Genomic DNA, 20,455 nt, shown 5'->3' on the forward strand with positions numbered 1-20,455 from the left:
TATGGAGACTGACTTTTACCTCTTGAGATGGTCCCTCTGCATCAGGATTTAGACATATTGACAGAGTCATACGGGGAAGTTTGTACCACTGCTGCTCACACTGTACCTGTTCTAAGAATGAATACAGGAGTGAATTGCTTGGGCTGTTAATCTGGCATCTTTCAAGAGTGTGCAATTCTCAAAGAAAACTTCAAAACAAAAAATGCAGATGATGAAAGTTGTCTGTTAGCAGCAAACGAACAAAAAAAACCTTCCTGTGCCTAGAAATTCTGCACATGCTCGTGTTACAGTGGCCGTGCTGTTCCACTCACTCGCTACAGTGTCTTAAACTAAGGCCATGGTCCTACAAACACTTACATGCATGATTAACTTTATGATTGTAAGTATTCATGTTGCTGTCTGTCATGGTAGTAAAGCCACATGCATGTGTAGATGTTTCAGGATTAGGGTCTAAGACTGCAAGTTCTTGGGGCAGGGACTGTCTTCTCTTTCTCCCTCTATCTCTATAGCACCTAGATCACTGGGACTGCAGTCTGGCTGGGGCCTCTAGGCACTACTGTAGTACAAATAATGCATAATAATAGTGTGGTGGATATATTACAGTTCACTATGAAATATATTCCAAGAATTTTACGGTTGTGGCAGAAAATAATGACAATGACAGTATTGCTGTTGAAGGGTGAACTCCCATCGTGGAGTGCAGTGAGGTGCATTTCATTACTGATTTTTTTATTTTTGATAGCTACTGTCATAACATGAATGTGCATTCAGTGTAACTTTTAGTTGATAAATTTACTTTTTCTTTGTGAAATTGAGTTAAAAAATACTGTAGTTGTACGTATGCAATGTAGGGAATTCATATGAATAGCTAGGCCAGTGCTGCTCTAATGTAACAAGAAATCTCTTGTCTCATATTGTTTTAGCGTTCTGAAGTATGTTCATTGTGAGAGCAAATAATGGCAGTAAAGGCATTTATCCATGTTAACATTTTATTACTCTGGAATTTTATTTAGGTGTTATGAATAAGATATGAATGGCCATTGCTGGTGGCAATGTAGGCAGGCATAAAAATAAAAACCCTAAACAGGTCTCCATGCAAACTGAGCTGCAACAGCCCACAGGAGACGTGACAATATACACATCTGAAAAGCCATCATCTGAAAAAGCTTCTTGTTTTCTATGTTTTCCAGCCATGTATCCTAACAGGAGGCTTTTTTGGGGGGGAGGAGGAGAATCCAGCTCAATGTCTCAATTTTGCAAATTCCCCTCTCAGTGTAATCACTTGCTAAACCTAACAGTCAGTCCCTTCTTTAAATCTGTGTAGCACTTTAATCTGACCTGAATAATACAGCTGTTCTTAATATATCACAATCAATAGAATCTAGTTTTAACAGTTATCTCCCATGTGAGTTCTTTATTCTCTAACCTGAACTGTTTGCCTTTTCTGTTGTTGTTTGTGTTTTTGAGGTGCTCAGATTGTGCCTTTGAAAGGGGTCTGAGTTGAGCAAACCAGCATGTTATACCTGTTTCCCTCTCTGAACAATTCAATATTAAGCAAAGTAGAACAATGTATTTTGTTACAGGTTTCCCTGGGTAGCTGTAATTCATTCTTTATGCCTAAACCCCATTGAAAACCTAATGTGATATAATGTCAGTGTGCAATTATTTATCATTATGTTGCATATTAATAATGCATCAAAAGAGCCATTAAAATAAATGGAAAATGATATTCTACTGACCATTCCCACTAAATAGAATATAAGCAAATCTGCTGGGAATAAGGAATAAAGAATGACATGCATCAGAGCCTGTGATTGTGAGTTACGCTATGTTGTGTGTGTAGTGATATGTTTACTTCCCCCTCTTATTTGAAATTCTTCGTGAAATAAGAATTGTGAATAATTCTCAAATCGCAGCTTCCTTATGGAAACTACATGTCTGGGAAGAACAGAAAGTATGTGCAAAGTTTGGGCATAGAAACGAGCTTTCTTTAAATCTGAATCGTTTCTCTGCAGACACCCCAGTGTCTATAAATCAAGTTCAGCGCTTTCCCAGTACAGCACCCCTTAATTTAAGAGTAGGATAGGAAAATATTGGGGGTGGGGGGGAAACCTGCACAATTCTTTACCTTCCCAGTACACACCTCTGATTGAGATAACTACCAAAAACTTCCATCCTCCATGAGGGAGCTCAAAAGATGAAGGAAGTTTTTGTAGCTTAGGAGACACTCTCTCAGCTTCTTCCCCCACCTCCTTTGTAATGATTTGCACCTCTGAGGGTGCATGGACAGAGCAGTCTTAAGCCCTTTGCATGTAGGGATTGCAATGGTATCTGCCCTTGCATGGGATATTGCAAGTGGAATGATTGACAGAGCTCCTTGCTTCTCTGAAAGATAGTGTTCACATAATAGGCCATTGAGAATTTTATAAGTTATAAAAGTTCAAAGTGAAGCTAAAGTTAGTGAAATATGCAGAGACCATTGGCACAGCAGCAGTCAAGCTAGAAGGCAATCAGATCTACCTGGAAACTTCAACCTATTTTTAAATGCTTTTCAAAGTGCACTCTTAAACCATTAACTGTAGTATCATACTTTTTCCTGGGTAGAGTTCTTGGTTACTACCTCTACCAGGAATGTAAAGGAATTACAGGCTTTAACCTAAGAGAAGGTGTGTCTACATTCCCACAGAGACAAAGTGGTGCTAAGGTGATTTCCTGTGGTTTTAAATGCCTTCTCATTTCACTCTGTCCAGGCAATTCTCCTATTTTCCTTTTGACGCTCTGGATATTTTTGATCCTACAAGAGCTCTTCTATCCTAATGGCCCCAGCTAGAGGATTCATTTTCATTTTGAGGCATGGGAATTTGTGAACATAATTCCCTGTATTTAAAAAGGAGAAACATCTCCTACAAACTTTTTAGTTTTCCTGTGTATCTTGGTTCTGATTAGGAAGTTGTGGTGGGAGCTGGGAGGGGGGTAGGCAGATGTTATTTTATATATAAACTTCCATCTTAAATGAACTTGCACCTAACAATCCTAAAATAATTGGCTGAGGTGATCTTTGGCCCCCTAATGTTAATTTTTAATAAATCTTGGAATACCAGGGAATTTCCAAAAGACTGGAAGAGTTTTAATGTCATGCCAATATTCGAATAGGGCAAGTGGGATGACCCCGGTAACTATAGGCAGGTTCACCTGAGATCAATCCCAGGCAAAATAATGGAAAAGCTGATACAGGATTCAACCAGTAAAGAAGTAAAGGATAGTAATATAATTAAGGCCAGTCAATGCGGCTTTATGGAAAATACAGCTTTTATTCTTTGATGAGATTACAAATTTGGTTGATTAAAAATAACTGCAGATGTGATATATGTAGAGTTTTGAAAGGTATTTGACTCAGTACAGCTGATATGCTAATAAAAAACATTATGCAATATCAATAAAGCACACATTAAATGGATTAAGAACTGGATAACTGACACATTTCAAAAAGTAGTTTGTTGGTGGGGAATCTTCATTGAAAGAGGGTGTTTCTAGGGGGTTCCACAGGGATCAGTACTAAACCTAATGCTAACGAATATTTTCATCAGTGATCTGGAAATAAATATAAAGTCACTGCTGATAAATTTGCAGATGATACAAAGATTGGCAGAGTGGTAAATAATGAGGAGGACCAGGCAGTCATATAGAGAGAGAGCTGGATTGCTTGGTAAGCCAGTCAAACAAAATGTATTTTAATATAGTCAAGTTAGATATATAGGAACAAAGAATACCTACAGAATGGAGGACTGTGTCCTGGAAAACAGTAACTCCAAAAAGAATTTAGGGGTCATAATGGACAAACAGCTGAAAATGATTTTACCTCTGCATATGGCACTGGGGAGACAGATTCTGGAATTACTGCGTCCAGTTTTGGTGTCAGCATTTTAAAAAGGATGTTGACAGAGTGAAGGAAAGAGCCACATAAATGATTTGAGAATGGAGAAGATGCCTTACAATGAGAGACTTAAAGATCCCAATTTGGTTAATTTATCAAAAAGAAGACTGAGAGATTAGTTGACTATACTGTATAAAGTATCTTTTTGGGCGGGGGGAGGGAGGAGATAATAGTACTAAAGGTCTTTTTACACTAGCAGAGAAAGACATAACAAAAACCAATGGCTAGATGTTGAAACCAGACACATTCAAATTAGAAAAGAGGCATACATTTTTAACAGTAAAGGGGATTAACCACTGGAACAAACTCCCCCAGTAGGTGCTGGATTATCCATCTCTTGATGTCTTCAAATCAAAACCAGATGCCTTTCTGGAAGATAAATTTTAGCCAAGCACAAGTTATGCTTTATTCAAACACAGTACAGGGGCAATTGGATGAAATTTCATGGTCTATGATATACAGGTCAGGCTAGATGATCTAATTGTCTCTTCTGGCCTTAAACTCCATGAATCTTTGAATTAAAGGTTGATAAAGTTAAGGCATATGCTGCTTCTAAAATTCCCCAGCTGATACATTTAGTACTCAAAGGGATAACCGTTAGCTGAGCAAAAGTGGGGCAAAGCTCAGCATTAGAACTGTTAATCCACCCCCCCCCCAAACCCAGAGATCTGCCTTATTATCTGCATTTTGAAACCACACCACCCAGAGTTGTTCTAAGTCATCAAGTTGGAAAAAACTCAGTTGACAAATGAGCGTAGGTGTTCTTGGAAAGGGCAAATCTCTCACAGCACAGAAGGTTAGAAAGACTGACAATGGTCCTTGCCGCCTTTTGCCAATAAAGGAACATCTATTACTTTGTACCCCAGTAGCACCTAGTGGCCGCAATTGTGATCAGGGATCCAGTCCCTTGGTACTGTACAAACACATCATGTGAGACAGTTCCCGCCCCCAAAGAGTTTACAATAATAGATGAGCCAACAAGGAATGGGGGTGGAGGGGAATGTCTAGGTTGGAGCTGGTCTGAAAGGCAGTCAGGTTATACAAAGACATTAATAGGAATACTGTAAATTAAACCCTTAAATGAATATCATTTCACTGCGGCAGTTGTGCATTATATTACAAACTGCATGTTTTCTATCAAGAAAGGTATAATGACAAACTGTGTAGAGCTTTTAGAAATACTAAAATTCAACAACAGATGGCAGCAAAAGCACAGTACCGTTACTGAATTGGCGAGCTTTTTAATTGAAACACAGGAACTACGATTTAAAATCAGCGGTTGTGTTTCAGTACTGTGGTAGAGCACAAGACTTTCAGCGAGAAAAGCTGTGTTCTGTTCCTGGCTTTGCTGTTAAATTGGTTCTTGAATTTCGGAATTTAACTTCTCTTTGTTGGAGATCAGTGCATGATGGAGAAACTGTGCCAGCAGCAGGGATGGGGAGTGGCACAAGAGCTTCTATGTGGGTTCTCGGCCATCAGAGGATCTCTCTTGTACTGAGGTCTTCCTTCCAGTGTTGGATCCATCAGCTCCTCAGCTTGATTTTTGCTCTGAGTTTGTACAAGCCTAGCACAATGGAGTCCTTGTCCATGACTAGGGTTCTTGGGCACTTTGGTAATACAAATAAATAAATAAATAAATAAAGTTTCATGAGCACTGCAAGGCAAAGCAGCCACGCCACATCAGAGGATCTGGCCCTGTGTGTTAAATATATTGCTTTCACTGTGTTCCTAAGAACACCCTAGATTTATTAAAAGTGACTGAATTTTACTTGACACTATACTCCTCGTTTACTCGCCTCGTTTACTCTTTATATTTTTCTCCTCTTCAACACTGAGAATCAGTTAAGTCAATTACACTTTTGTTTATAGTCAATTTCACTTTCAAGTTTAGTGCTGCAACCTTTAAGTTTCAAATAATACCATGGGGAATGTTTGTTTTTAGACACAATGAATACTTCCCTTAAAAAAAAAAAACCTATTGGAAACACTTTTTGTTTTTACACAAATTGAAAAAAAAATCAAGTTGACGGCATTCTTTTTAAAAGTTAAATAACTTGTGCTTAAGGCACTCTAGCATTTTCTTTTCTGCTAGAAATAAGTCTGGCTCTCAGAAGGATATGCTGATAGAGACAGTTAAACCTTCAGTGTTGATTTAGGTCAGAGCTCCTATATTTGCTAATATGTTAGCACATCTTGTTAAGCAACAGTGATTGCTGGTGACAGTACTTTGGATTTGTTGTTGAGAGAGAGTATGCATGCTAACACCTGTCCCTTTCCTCCTCCTCCAGGCTACAAAGTGGGATGAACCTGCAGATTTGTTTTGTAAATGACAGTGGTAGTGACAAGGATAGCGATGCCGATGACAGCAAGACTGAAACAAGCTTGGATACACCTTTGTCTCCAATGGTAGGTCTGATAACTAGTTTCACAAAAGGCCTTGTTGAAGAAATAAAAAGATTTTAAAGCACAAATATGTACATGAGCTTCTATCATTTAAAATAATTCTTTAGCACATGCATGTGCCATTCTTAATATATTTAAGATGGGTATAAATTAAGTTATGATTGGGAAAAGTTATAAACTGGCAATGATATAAGCAGACAAGGAGCTTGTTAAGTTTTTATAACCATCTTGTTATCTTAAGAACAGTCCTTGATTATCTGTAAAAATATTTTGACTGCTGGCCGCAGTTGGCAAACTATTTCTAGATAGAGAGACAAGGTGGGTGAGGTAATATCTTTTATTGAACCAACTTATGTTGGTGAGAGATCCAATATAAGATATTACCTCACCCATATTCTCTCTAATATTCTGGGACCAACATGACTACAACAAACTGCATATTCCTAGGTAGCTCAGATGTGCTAGATATGTGAATAAGTTCCCTCCTTTTATGGGCTGGTAACAGTAAGGAAGGGGATGGCATGGAGCATCATCAGCTTCTCACCACCCCTTCCTTCTGAACATTATTGTAACAAGGAAATTAGCAGATCTGCCACAATTCCTTCTTTCCCCGTATATTAACAATACCCGAGGGCCTCCCGGGGATTTCCCAGAGTTTGATTCAGTCCATGCCTTCAAACACTCACTGATCTAGCAGGTTTCTCTCCCTAACTAAAACTCAAGTTACCATTAGCACTTAAGTGTTCCTGTCTTGAAAAATGGTTTTTGATGTTTAAAAATCATTTTGTTGAGCAAATAAATACAATTAAATTATCTCCATCTCCCCTGAAGAAATCACACCACTTGCATACATGAAAATTTTAAAGCTTAAAGCTAAAATTTCTTACAATATTGTCTATCTTAAAGTGTGAACGTTATTACACACTTACAACTGATGTGTGTGCACTTTCCTAGAGCAAGCAAAGCTCCTCCTACTCTGATAGAGACACTACTGAAGAGGAATCCGAATCCCTAGATGACATGGATTTTCTCACTAGACAAAAGAAACTGCAAGCTGAAGCCAAAATGGCTTTGGCTATGGCAAAACCAATGGCCAAAATGCAAGTGGAGGTGGAAAAGCAGAACAGGAAAAAATCCCCCGTAGCTGATCTTGTGAGTATCAAACCAAAGGCCAGTATGCATTCAATGACCACCAAATGTTGTTAATTTGTTGTTTTATTGTTGGGATACTTAACCACTTGAGAATAACTAATTCTTTCCAGTTATCCAAATTCTGTACTAGTGCATCCAAATATGCAAAACAACATGAACAAAGGATTTTTTTATTTACAAAGAGTAAAATACACTGAAAACAATTTTTAGTGCTCATTACAGTCCGAGAAAGTAGGGAAAATAAATTCTATACAATGAAACGTCATCTAGCTTTAAGGTGCTATCTTGCAAACACATTTTATTGGGTGCAGTGCTTACTGCCACATGTAGTCTTATTTAGATCAACCACTATATCTGCTAGTAAACATTTGCAGGATCAGATCCATACTTAATATTTTATAATAATGAAGCCAAACTGTGTCTTACAAGTTAGAGGTTGTATGTTCATATATGTGTATCTATTTGTTTATAAGTAATAATAAATAAGTGCGTTTGAGAGAGCGAAAGAGATTCTTAGGAAACTCTTTCCTAGTTGTTCCAAAATTATCTGAGGTTATTCAGCTGGAAATTACCAACTTTAGAACAGGGTTTCTCAACCTGTGGCTCTTGTCCCATGGGGCTGGCTGGGCTCACCTCCCTGCTCCGTGTATTGCAACCTCTAGGGTACCAGCGCCAGTCAGGTTTGGCCCAGCCCTCATGATGGTGGGAGTCCTGGTAGGCCAAATTTGAATGAGTGGCACTGCAACCCCATGAGCCAGGTGACAAATCCACTCACACAAGTTTTGTCCGGGGGGGCGGTGCCAAACCTGACTGGCTCTGCAACCCCAGAGGTTGCAACACCCAGAGCAGAGAGCCAAGCCCAGTCAGCCCCTCAGCACAGGACCTGCCACTGTGGGGTAAGTGCTGGGCAGGACCTGACCAAAACCACCCCAGGGCCTCCATTCCTGACTATTTACTGGGTTACCACAGCCCATAAACATTTACAAATGGGTCCTGATCTCAAAAAGGTTGAGAACCACTGCTTTAGAAGATTTGACCGAATAATAAAGATATTCAAATTCAGAAATGGAGTAAGGCATGACAATACAGTACTTCAAAGGATGTTTTTGCAGTCAGTGGAACTACCCACGAGTGAAGTTCTATTTATTCACATGTAATAATATATCTGCATGTGCTGAAAAATAAAATGCATATAATTTTTAATAACATTTAAGCCTTTCAAAATGTTATTTTAGGAGATAATTTGCATCTGCCCGTTATCAGTAAATTAGAACTAACTTTTTATATAAGCCTTTGTTAATCTTTTAACTGTGTGTGTAATGTGTATCTAGAGAGAAAACTAAGAGATAAATATATAATCATTACTACCGCTATTCACAAATCTGTTCAGATTAGTAATTAAAGAATGCAGCAGAAACAAAACTCTGCTAAGCAGAAATGAAAAGAAAACCAAAAAAATAAGTACTTGAAAGTAGAACGTACATTTTAAAGATGAGACCTTAACTCAATAGTCATTCTTCCAACATATATAGGAATGTAATATATGAAAAAATTAATCCCAGACTTAAAATGGTTTTCAAATAAATCTCTCCCACTCTATATTGTATAAATCACTCTCTGAAGAGCAGCAAAAAACTAAGGCTAACCATTCATCCATCTATCCTGTCTGCCTGTGTTAAACATAAAGGCTGATTGAGAATTAAAATGGTATCTTAATTTAAAACTGTCAGTAATTGGTAACAGCTGTCTTTTTAGATGACTTTTCTCAAGAATGTTTCTATTTAAGTTGACACTTGTCTAGTTTAATGGCACATCAACGTTTATATTGTGATGATGTAGATACAGTCCAGTGGCTAAACGCTTTGTTTTAAGCTTGATTCTTAGTGTTTTAGAAATGGCTCAGTTAGGAATATCCATATATGCCAAAGGGATGTGCAGTTACCATGTATAACTGCATACAAGGCAAGAGATTTAGGTATGAAATTTCAATCAGTAGTTGCAGAGTCAAGATGGGTCACTGTATTGGGTCATTTATGGAGTGATATCTGTGGGGGAAATGAAGCGATGAAGCTAGAAGGTTATAACTACGGGGAGGATGATTATTTTTGTGACAGTTTCTCATAAAAGGATTTATTCATCCTTGTTCTTTCCTTTGAAAGGTTGACTTAAACATTAATCACAAGTTTTCATTTTGGAAGTCTCAGTAAATGGGCTTTCTATGGCTACATGAAAGCATGTGCATGGTAGGGGATGGGGAAAGGGGAGGGTAGTACTTGGAATGTCAACACATTTTTTATTATTTTTATTTAGAAATATAAACCATTTGAAGTAATAATAACCTAAAAGGCTTTTAATCCATCTTTAGCTGCCACATATGCCTCATATAAGTGAATGCTTGATGAAAAGAAGTTTAAAACCCACTGACCTGAGAGATATGACTATTGGGCAGCTACAAGTGATAGTCAATGATCTCCACTCACAAATAGAAAGTAAGTGATTTTTGTTTTAATTCTTTGGTATTTTCCTTTAAATTAGCTATAGTACATTAACTTAGGTGTGGGCAGGGCCGGCTCCAGGCACCAGCGGAGCAAGCTGGTGCTTGGGGCGGCCCATTGAAGGGGGCGGCACGTCCGGGTCTTCAGCGACAATTTGGCAGCAGGTCCTCAGTCCCTCTTGGAGGGAAGGACCAGCTGCCGAATTGCCGTCGAAGAATGAAGCGGCGCAGTAGAGCAGCCGCCGAAATGCCGCCGATCGCGGCTTCCCCCCCCCCTTCGCTGCTTGGGGCGGCAAAAATCTGGAGCCGGCCCTCGGTGTGGGAAAAAGTGCAATATGTATGCTACCATAGGAAGAAAGTAAATCTTGTGTGTTCATTTTGATGTATTAACTTGAAAAATCATATTTGGCCGAACTTGTGTGGGCCTTAAACTCAACTCACCAGCACTGCTGTCTGTATGTAATGTGATAATTTTTAAATGCCGCATCCAATCAATTCCAAACTTTCACTGACTGTTCTAGGCATCAGTGGGCAGAATCCTACTGATTTGGGGGAAAACCAAACAAGGAAAAACGGGGACACAGGGCCATCGGTTTTTAACACAGCCACAGGGGTTACTCCCCTGACCCCAGCTTCTCCCGCCCCCCCAAAAAATTTCCCCAACAGTTGCTGTCCCAGCTCATCACGGTAAGCAGCTGGCACGCCGGGACACTTTGTTTACTTAGGTTTACCTCCGTGCCTGCGGACGCTCAAGGTAAACAAACCATCTCAGCCCACCAGCAGCTTATCCTGAAGGCCCGGGAGCCAAAGTTTGCTGACCCCTAAATTATAGGGTCGGCTTATGAACGGGTCATAAAAATTTTCCATTTTACTTATCCATCTTGAGGGGTCGGCTTATAAACGAACCGGCTTATGATCGAGTATATACGGTAAGTTCTTATTCATAGATTCTAGGACTGGAAGGGACCTCGAGAGGTCATCGAGTCCAGTCCCCTGCCCGCATGGCAGGACCAAATACTGTCTAGACCATCCCTGATAGACATTTATCTAACCTACTCTTAAATATCTCCAGAGATGGAGATTCCACAACCTCCCTAGGCAATTTATTCCAGTGTTTAACCACCCTGACAGTTAGGAACTTTTTCCTAATGTCCAACCTTGTTCCCTTCTGATCTATTTAGAGATATCCAATAGCCTGCAAGGCCCAATATCCTAAAGTGCTGAGCAGCTCCTGCAAGATCTGAAAACCAGGCTTCCCTGCATTTGTGGGTTCTCAACACCTTACAGAATCCGGCTTTTTAAAAATCATATCTAAAACAATTACTGCTCCTCAGGCAGTACTGCTCCAGGACTTAAGGGGGCATTGTCAACTCTCAGTCTAGTTAATTAAAGCTAGCTTTAGAAACTACCAATTTTTATTTTTTTGTATGGACATTGTTGCAGGGCAAGTGCATCCCCTCCCTCTTTGGGACGGGACAAGGGCTGGGCGTTGTAGCCCCATGGTTAAGGCCACTTGACTACCTTATCCTCAGGGCAGTATAGCCTAATGGCCAAAGTCTATATGGTCGTCTTTCCTCGTGGGGCTAAGTGGCCTGGCAGCCAAAGTCAATATGTCTGCCCTTCCCTCAGGGCAGTATGACTGAGTGGCCCAGGTCAATAAGACTGCCTTCCTCCACTGGACTGTGCAGCGTAGTGGCCAGAATCAATAAGGCTGCCCTCCTCCACAGGGCTGTGTGGCCCAGTGGCCAGTAGGGACGGGATGGAGCCTGGGAGTGACAAGTGTGCTCCCCATCGAGTCAGTGGGAAGCCTAACGAAACATGCTGATGCCACCCAGCACAATGACTAGTCCCCCTGGGCTACTTCTTACCCTTTCCCTTATGCAGTGGTCCGGGCATCTCCAGGATTTTTGGGCTCCTCTACCTGTGCAGCTCCATCCTTCCTTGGGCTTCCGCAGGTGCTTGGGTGTCCGCCTGGGTCTCGGCGCCTCTGGCTTCCACGGTCTGGGGCTTCCACAGCTCCCGGGCTGGAGCCTGCAAGGTGCATCCTCCCTCCTCAACAGTAAGCCCAGCCTGAGCTGAGTTGCTCCCTTTTATACTGTTGCTCCAATTGGAGCATGCCCAGCAGGGGCGAGGGGGCAGGGCTTCCTCCACCCAGCGTGTGGGGCTAACCCCTTCTTGGCCAGTGCATGGCAAGTGCACCCCATCACAGACATATTTTTCTATTCCTCAAAATGTCTTTTTCTCTCCCCTGTTGTTATGTTGCAACGTCACAGTCATGCTGGAAGGGCATAACGAGTGGAGTCCCGCAGGGATCAGTTCTGGGTCCAGTTCTGTTCAATATCTTCATCAATGATTTAGATACTGGAATACAGAGTACACTTATAAAGTTTGCGGACGATACCAAGCTGGGAGGGGGCTGCAAGTGCTTTGCAGGACAGGATTAAAATTCAAAATGATCTGGACAAACTGGAGAAATGGTCTGAAGTAAACAGGATGAAATTCAATAAGGGAAATGCAAAGTACTCCACTTAGGAAGGAACAGTCAGTTGCACACATACAAAATGTGAAATGACTGCCTAGGAAGGAGTACTGTGGAAAGGGATCTGAGGGTCATAGTGGACCACAAGCTGAATATGAGTCAACAGTGAAACACTGTTGCAAAAAAAGCGAACATCATTCTGGGATGTACTAGCAGGAGTGTTGTAAGGAAGACATGAAGTAATTCTTCCGCTCTACTCTGCACTGATTAGGCCTCAACTGGAGTATTGTGTCGAATTCTGGGTGCCACATTTCAGGAAAGATGTAGACAAATTGGAGAAAGTCCAGAGAAGAACAACAAAAATGATTAAAGGTCTAGAAAACATGACCTATGAGGGAAGATTGAAAAAATTAGGTTTGTTTAGTTTGGAAAAGAGAAGACTGAGAGGGGACACGATAACAGTTTTCAAATACATAAAAGGTTGTTACAAGGAGGAGGGAGAAGAATTGTTCTTCTTAACCTCTGAGGACAGGACAAAAAGCAATGGGCTTAAATTGCACCAAGGGAGGTCTAGGTTGGACATTAGGAAAAACTTCCTAACTGTCAGGGTGGTTAAACACTGGAATAAATTGCCTAGGGAGATTGTGGAATCTCCATCATTGGAGATTTTTAAGAGCAGTTTAGAGAAACACCTGTCAGGAATGGTCTAGATAATACTTAGTCCTGCCATGAGTGCAGAGGACTGGACTAAATGACCTCTCGAGGTCCCTTCCAGTCCTATGATTCTATGTTTTAATGCATTAATAATAAATAATAAAAATGCATCACATACATTTGTGTGTGAAGAGAGTGTCATGTGTCCCCCCTTCCCCCAATCTCTCCTTGCTGTCTGATAGATACAGAGTTTTTCCCAAGGGATGTCCACCTCCTATTGTTAAGAATTAATTAATTTTGGATGAGGGTATTCTGGTGGCTCTAAGTCAAAAATGTTTTTTGGGCACTGTACTGCTCCTTAGATTGTTGTGCTCGTTAATTACTGTCATGGTGCTCTGCTGGGGATACAAATGATTTTTCCCTGAAGTCCTGCAACAGAGGCTGCTGTTTTTGAGCAACCCTACTGGAATATTCGTTTTATATTCTAGGACACCAGTCAAGCTGTTTAGAACATATGTTGTGAATGGCACATAAAGGAGAGAATCAATCAAAAATCAGTTTTACTGTGATTCAGTTATTTTCGGTTTCTGAGTGGGACAGTGAATCATTAACAGAACCACAACCTATATCACTAGATTTTTATTCTGAACATTTCATTCAGGCATCATTTTTGTTCTTGACTGCTCCCCACCCAGGTCCCTTTCTGTTTACCATTATCTGTTGAATTGTGGTGTGTGGCTTCTAGCTTGAAAGGCAGATTTTGTGTGTGCACGCGAAGGAGCAAGCGCACTTTCCTTTGTGGTGTTTTCTGGATTAGCTAGCAGTCAGTCAGAAACTCAGTAGTCCCCTACCACTCTCCAGAATGATTCACCATATCATTTTGCTATATTAAGGAAGAACCCACCTGCACTCCATTCTGAATTGCAATGTATTTTATTCCAGGCAAAGCAGAACAAACATCCTGTAACATTTATATAGTTACCCACCGTCACTTGCGTCACATGTTGGCTGTATTTTTGCTTAGAATCACTACATTCCTTAACTTATAAGTAGATATCAACCACAGGTTTTTGTTTACAGGCTGCAAGAGGTCAGAAAGTCTGTTGCAGTATTCAAGATGTCTGCCATTACCACAAATCTGCCACTGATTTCTTTTACTGAAGTACAGCTCTTTCATTTCTCTGAGCTGTTTGGAAATACTGCCCTTTTTCTTCACACAGTTTCATTTCCATTCTTCTTTTTGAACAGAAAAGGTCTGTGTTCAGATTAGGATGCAGATTTTCTGGGCTACAGAACAGTGTCAGGCTTGCAGTTATGGCAGCATTGAGAAGGGGAGAGTTCCAGGAAGCTCGTTATGCTCTAGAGACATCATCTTCTGGGATTACTTTAGGTTATTTTTTCACATACTTTTTCCTAATGAGTGATTTATTTTTTCTTAGTGGGTAGAGGCTACTCTGACCAAAAGGCTTTTCCAACTGTCTTTAAGTAGATGGATTAGCTAAAACCTAAAGTTTGAGTTGAGAGGATGCTACATTCAGTTATTTCATGAGACCCATAGTAGTTAAAAGTGCGTATTTGTTATAGCTCTATTAGTAATATAGATAATCACTACTTCTATTCCATTTTGCGATATGCTTCCTTTTATGGAGACCAAAACCTTACGTAGGGAATCTTTCTGCTTCTCCATGTAAGCAGTTGTTTACTATATGCAACATAATGATTTAAGATGAGCTAACAGATTCCCTAATCATTAATCTATGATTGAATTAAATTATAAACTCCTTGTCTCTGGTACCAGGCTTGAATGAAGAATTGGTGCAGCTGCTTCTTATTCGAGATGAATTGCACACAGAGCAGGATGCAATGCTGGTAGACATTGAAGACTTGACCAGGTTAGTAAAGTCTTCTGTTAAACACTGCTGCTAAGAATATTCCAAGTTTAATATACTTTCTATGTTTTGGAGCAATATTTGGGTAGAATGCCAGGCCTAAAAGTTGGTGGTGATGGGTAAACCATGTATCTGTAAGCTGTCACAGAGCGGCTGAAATGAACAAATCTTCCTTTTGCAAAATTCATATTGGATCACCAGTGTAAGCATTAAAAACTTGAGAAGTTACCACTTTGATCCTCCATTACATATTTTTTATTGCAAGTCATACCATTATTTTGTGTGTTTTATTTAGAAATCTATATTAGAACCCACTGCCAAGGTAAGTGGGTGCTTTGAGCAATAAAAAAAATCAATTACTAATCAATACAGAATAATATTTAAGTAATTGCTGTTACTTAATGATATATCATTCACCAGATGAAGGTTCCTATTCTTGGACCCAATTCATGTCTAAAACTAAGCCACAATTTTCTCTAAAAGCACTCACAGTAAAATAAGTGGAACTTCAGAGATGATTACCGCTAGGAAATGGGAAACCTGGGTTAACTTTGGGGAAGAGCAGCAGGCTGGAGCCAGGGACTATATCTTCCTCTGGGCATGACTTTTAACTCTTTGGATATCTTTTTACACAGTGGTCTCCATCAGGGTTACAGTACTTTAAGGCCATTTCTGCAACAATAGCAAAATAATTCAGCCACAGGCAATCCTAAATATTTTCAGCAACTTTCTGCTGAGAAATATCAACTAGCTGTCCAACTCCATATCCCTAGAGACCAAAATTTTGATGTTTTGCTTTACCAAGGCCTGGCACTGTCATTTCTGAAAGGTAGAGAATAGAAGCTAGTTAAGAATAAATCTGCTTTGGTGCTGCCAGAAAGTTTTAATCCCAACGCATCAAAAAGGTTTAAAAAAAAAAATCCCCATAGGATTTGTGTGGTGCAGGCTAGATGAGGTAGACTTTGCAACCAGAAGGATTGCAAGGAGATAGAACAATATTAAGCAGTGGATTGAGAGAAAACATGCCAGAATACAGGCATTAAATCCACTTAATCCATCGTCTCTGACATGATTTAAGGGATATTTTTAACTTGTATAATATTATGGCAGATTTTAAAGGTTTCTGCATAATAAAGATTAAAAAGATGTTGGATTATTTCCAGTGCATATTGGTCAGAGCTAGTATTTTCAGCACTGCAGCATTAAACTTCCCATGTAAAATTGTATGGGACGCCAAAAGAATTTGTAATAGTTTTTAAAAATCTTTCTGAATAAACATTTTTAAACAAAGTCTATTTTAAAATGATATTTTCAGAACTCCATTTTGATTATATGGAAAAGGGGGGGAAATGGTGTGTAATGTTTGATTTTTATTATTTTTTTAAAGACCTTTTTGTTGCATTATATTTGGTTGAAATAGAGTTAGCCACTACCTAGGAAAAGTTTTGTCATAAATGATATGGTAATTGGAGTGTAGTTAAGTCAAATACCATCATTCAAAGAAGTTTACATGCCACCTATGGGTGCTTTTAAATATTGCAGTCCTGGCTCACCTCTGTTGCAATCACAAGTAAAGCCTCCTCATTTAGAAATCTTGCATGTGCACAGTCACTATGTGGTAATTAACAGAATAACAGTAAAACTGAAGAGGATTTGGGGTTAGGAGTGGAGCTGAATAATTATAAAGTCTCCTTTCGGGCATACACAAGTTAATATCTGTTAGAGATCCCAAGTGCATTGTAACATAGCTTTATGCAAAATAACTGTTATGTGCCAGAGAATTTCCCATTTAAGTGAAAATTCTCTGCCTGGCCTTGGTCTATTACATAGTCCCACCTTTTGGGGTTGAAGGATTTGCACAGTAATAGATACTTGATCTGCCCCTGCATGCTGTCTTACAGTGACTTCATTCAGAGCAGGGTTCTCAGCTGTACAATTTGGGCATCCTCGCATTCATCCAGGCCCCCTCCAAGTCAGCAGTAGCACACCTGCCTGGGTGAACTTACAGGAAAGAGGGGTTGGAGTTGGCCTGTAGGCACTTCTCCCCATTATCATCAAACACGCATGGTCTTCTGAGAAGCGTTACGCGAGCCACCATGACCACGGCTGATGGCATTGTACAACCCACCTGCATCGGGGTTCTGGTGACCCAGCTCAGGTTCTGGACCTTGGTCTTCTGCCATGAGATGTACAACCCCATAATGGGGGCGGCATCTTAGAAACTTTGAAAAGCAGGGCTGAAAGTCTCTGGCTTGTCCACAAGCAAGGCAGTGTCATCAACATAGTCTTGGTCGGTGAACACTTTTTGACCAACCTTGATTCCGACATGGAGTTGCAAGTCCTAATATCCATTTGATAGCGCAACAGAATACTGCTGGGGTGAGAATACATCCCTACTGCATGTCTGAGGTTGTGTAGAAATCCAGTGAAAGCAGTTGACCAGCACACACACTCGCATTGGTACTGTTGTGAAGATCGTGCACCAGATTTATCAGAATATCTGGTGTGCCAAGACCTTTTGGTGCAAACCGAAGTGCTGATCTGTCAGCTGAATCAAAAGCTGCTTTGATGTCTATATATGCCACATGAAGCAGGCAGTTAAATTCTCTGTGCAGCTCAGCCAGAAGCCAGGGAGTAAGGACAGCATCTGTTGTCGACCACTCATTAGTGAAATCTGATTGTCCACAGCAATGTCGTCTGTTAAGGAGCGGCTGTATCCTACCAAGCAGAACACAAGTGCAGACCTTTCCAGGGACTGATAGCAATGAAATCAACCTGTAGTTCCTTCACTCAGTGTGAGATCCTTTACCCTAGTACAATGATGGCCATAGGCACCAACTTTCCCCGGTGCCGGTGGGTGCTCGCGCCCCCCTGGTCCCGCCACAGCTCCACCCTGTTGTTGATCTTTGCTCATTACTTGAGCAGGGGCCCTTGTTGGGTGCTACCAGCTGGAGCCAGTCGCACTCGGCTCACATGAGCAGGGCTGACCACACCCTGAAGTAGAGCAGCTAACGCCTCTACTACCCAGTACTTTGGGACAAACAGCAGTGGATTATCTAGTTGTAGTGGTTGGACAGTAATCAGTTCTGAGAGTTCCTAGTAATGAGTGCTGCTTGTGTTGTCAAATAGTATTTAGGATGTTATGTACTTTTTGTTGTGATGGGTACTGCAGGAATATGAATTTGCACAATGATTTACACCACTTACTATCATTGTATACCTTGCAGTGTTTGCTTGATGTGCCATCTTTTCTTTTTCTGTGCTTCCAAAAACATTTCAGCATTCTGAAAGCATTAAACGTTTAGAAGTGTCTTTGACATCTTCTATATCAGTGTATTTCGTTGTTACACTTTGTAATATTACTCTGTATAGTCATGTCACCAAAGGGCAAGGGATGCAGTGTCAACCCTAATTCCTGGCTAATTCCTCAGCTTGTTACACCGTCTAATTGTTCTGAAACTAACAAATTTAATTCCTTGGGTGGGAGCAGGGAAAATGTTTGCAGGTTATATGATCCCAGGAGTTTCCTTTAGTCTAAGGAATGTTTCTTTCCTCTCAGCATGTATTGTACACTAGGTAACCAGACCAAGGTCATGAAAGAAATGTTACACTAAGCTAATCTGAACACAGTAATATTTGATTGCTTAATATTCTCTTCATTGGGGAAGCCTTATTTAGGTCGAAGTATGTTTTAAGATGTTGAACAGTCCATTTAATTTTTCTTGGTAGTGAGTAACATAGCATTTTTTCCCCTCCCCAGACATGCTGAAAGTCAGCAGAAGCACATGGCAGAGAAAATGCCAGCAAAATAAAGCAAGAAGCCATCAGAATACGCTAGCATTTATTTTGCTTCTGTGGTTGTACAAATGCTGATGCTCAAGGTGGCGCACAAGAAAATGAGTGTTAGTCATTGATAATGTCTGAAGCTTTATGTCCAGTGATTGGCCTCTGCTCCTTAATTTATTTTAATTTTTTATTTGTGCCACTAAATATCAGGCATTTTAATAATATTATTACAAAAATGTACAGTACTTATAACATTACAAACCATGGATAAGAAGAAAAGGTAGTTTACCTTTATTTTTGTTTGTTTAGAGATTTTAAGTTGAACAGTATTTTACCATTGACTACTTTTTATTCTTCACTGTAGTTTTAAACAAAGAAACTGTAATTGACGGTGCTATACAAGTAAAAAGAAAAAAAAATGCCTGCCTCATAGTGAAATTGTAGCGTTCAGTAATATGTATATTTTAATCAGTTTTCAACATTTTGTGAATGTTGACTACCTGACATTCATTTTTAGATGTGCTATTAACATTCAGTTGGATTCAGAGAGTTACCTTGAAAGTTTTATGTATAAATATGTAAAATAAAATTTAAAATTTTGTTTCATATGATGTCTTTTTGTTGACTAGTGGTTGACTTAGGTGTTGCACCAGTAATATATTCATCCTACTAAATGTGCAATTCCTAATTTCTCATCACCAGAAAGAGCTTTTTTGCATATTGCATTTTACAAAAAAAAAAAAAAAGAGAGAGAGAGAGAGAGAGAAAGGAGACAAGACCAGATTTTTGTAGATCTATTTATTTGTAAGTTCATAAAGTATATGTGACATGGACTTAGGATATTCTTATATATAATATTCACTGGGAATCCTAATATCATGACTGTTGTTAGAATCAGCAGGCACATACAGTAGATGTTTTTATATTTTAATGTCTGTGGCTAAATATTCAAATAACTCACCAACTGTCAAAAATATAACTGTGTCAAAATCTTAACACACTAAATGTATCATGTATGGTAATTAACCACTTCGCTACCTTTTGGCTGAGATCACAGTGTCTTCATCAGTTTAGTATCTGCTACATCTGTCTGGGCACCAAGGACTGACTAGATAAACAAATAATTCTCTTCAGTCTTTGATTTCATGCTGACATACCAGGTCAATCTATCTTTACCTAGTACTAGATAGCTGTAGCCAGCAGCTGAAATATACATTATGCAAAACAGGTTATCTTTTACATTTTGCTTTAATTATTTTTTCTCGGAGGTGTGACACATTTATCTTGAGAAAGGTTATGGCTAACGAATTATTCAGGATGCTTTAACAGAGCCATATGTTACATTAAAATTTCACCTCACATGAAGAATGTATTTTATAAAATTATTTATTTACATTTGTTTTATCTTAGCAATTATGCAGTCCATAAATGAGGCACAAAAACGCTGCGGAGTTTGGTAGGTTTTTTTTTTTTTAACAGAGCCCTACTATGTTGTAAGAAACTTCTCTTTGTGGCATAGGTGTAGTCTTCACGTGGCAGATGGCATTTGCTTTAGTAGGGAGTAGATGGATCACACTTTCTAGCACTGATGTACATTCTGTATTTTATTATTAGAAAATATTTGCTGCTCTGCAGCTTTTCAAGAGGGAAGTGTTCAGTTTTTC

General features: G+C 39.7%; 1 protein-coding gene across 6 annotated transcripts in view; it reads left to right on the plus strand.

Annotated features, from left to right (window-relative positions):
* Positions 1-19,932, plus strand: part of LOC112103345 (schwannomin-interacting protein 1) — a 391,826-nt gene extending 371,894 nt beyond the window's left edge. For all 6 annotated transcript variants that reach the window (XM_026650013.2, XM_026650012.2, XM_024195053.3 and 3 more), the window contains 5 exons: positions 6,223-6,340; positions 7,292-7,489; positions 9,855-9,978; positions 14,915-15,008; positions 18,766-19,932. In XM_026650013.2, coding sequence (XP_026505798.1) covers positions 6,223-6,340; positions 7,292-7,489; positions 9,855-9,978; positions 14,915-15,008; positions 18,766-18,817 — 586 coding nt within the window. In that variant the 3' untranslated portion in view covers positions 18,818-19,932. The remainder of the gene's footprint in view (positions 1-6,222; positions 6,341-7,291; positions 7,490-9,854; positions 9,979-14,914; positions 15,009-18,765) is intronic.
* The last annotated feature ends 523 nt before the right edge of the window (positions 19,933-20,455 follow it).

Source organism: Terrapene carolina, unplaced genomic scaffold (assembly GCF_002925995.2).
Source record: "Terrapene carolina triunguis isolate 2854851 unplaced genomic scaffold, T_m_triunguis-2.0 Scaffold88, whole genome shotgun sequence".
NCBI lineage: Eukaryota > Metazoa > Chordata > Testudines > Emydidae > Terrapene > Terrapene triunguis.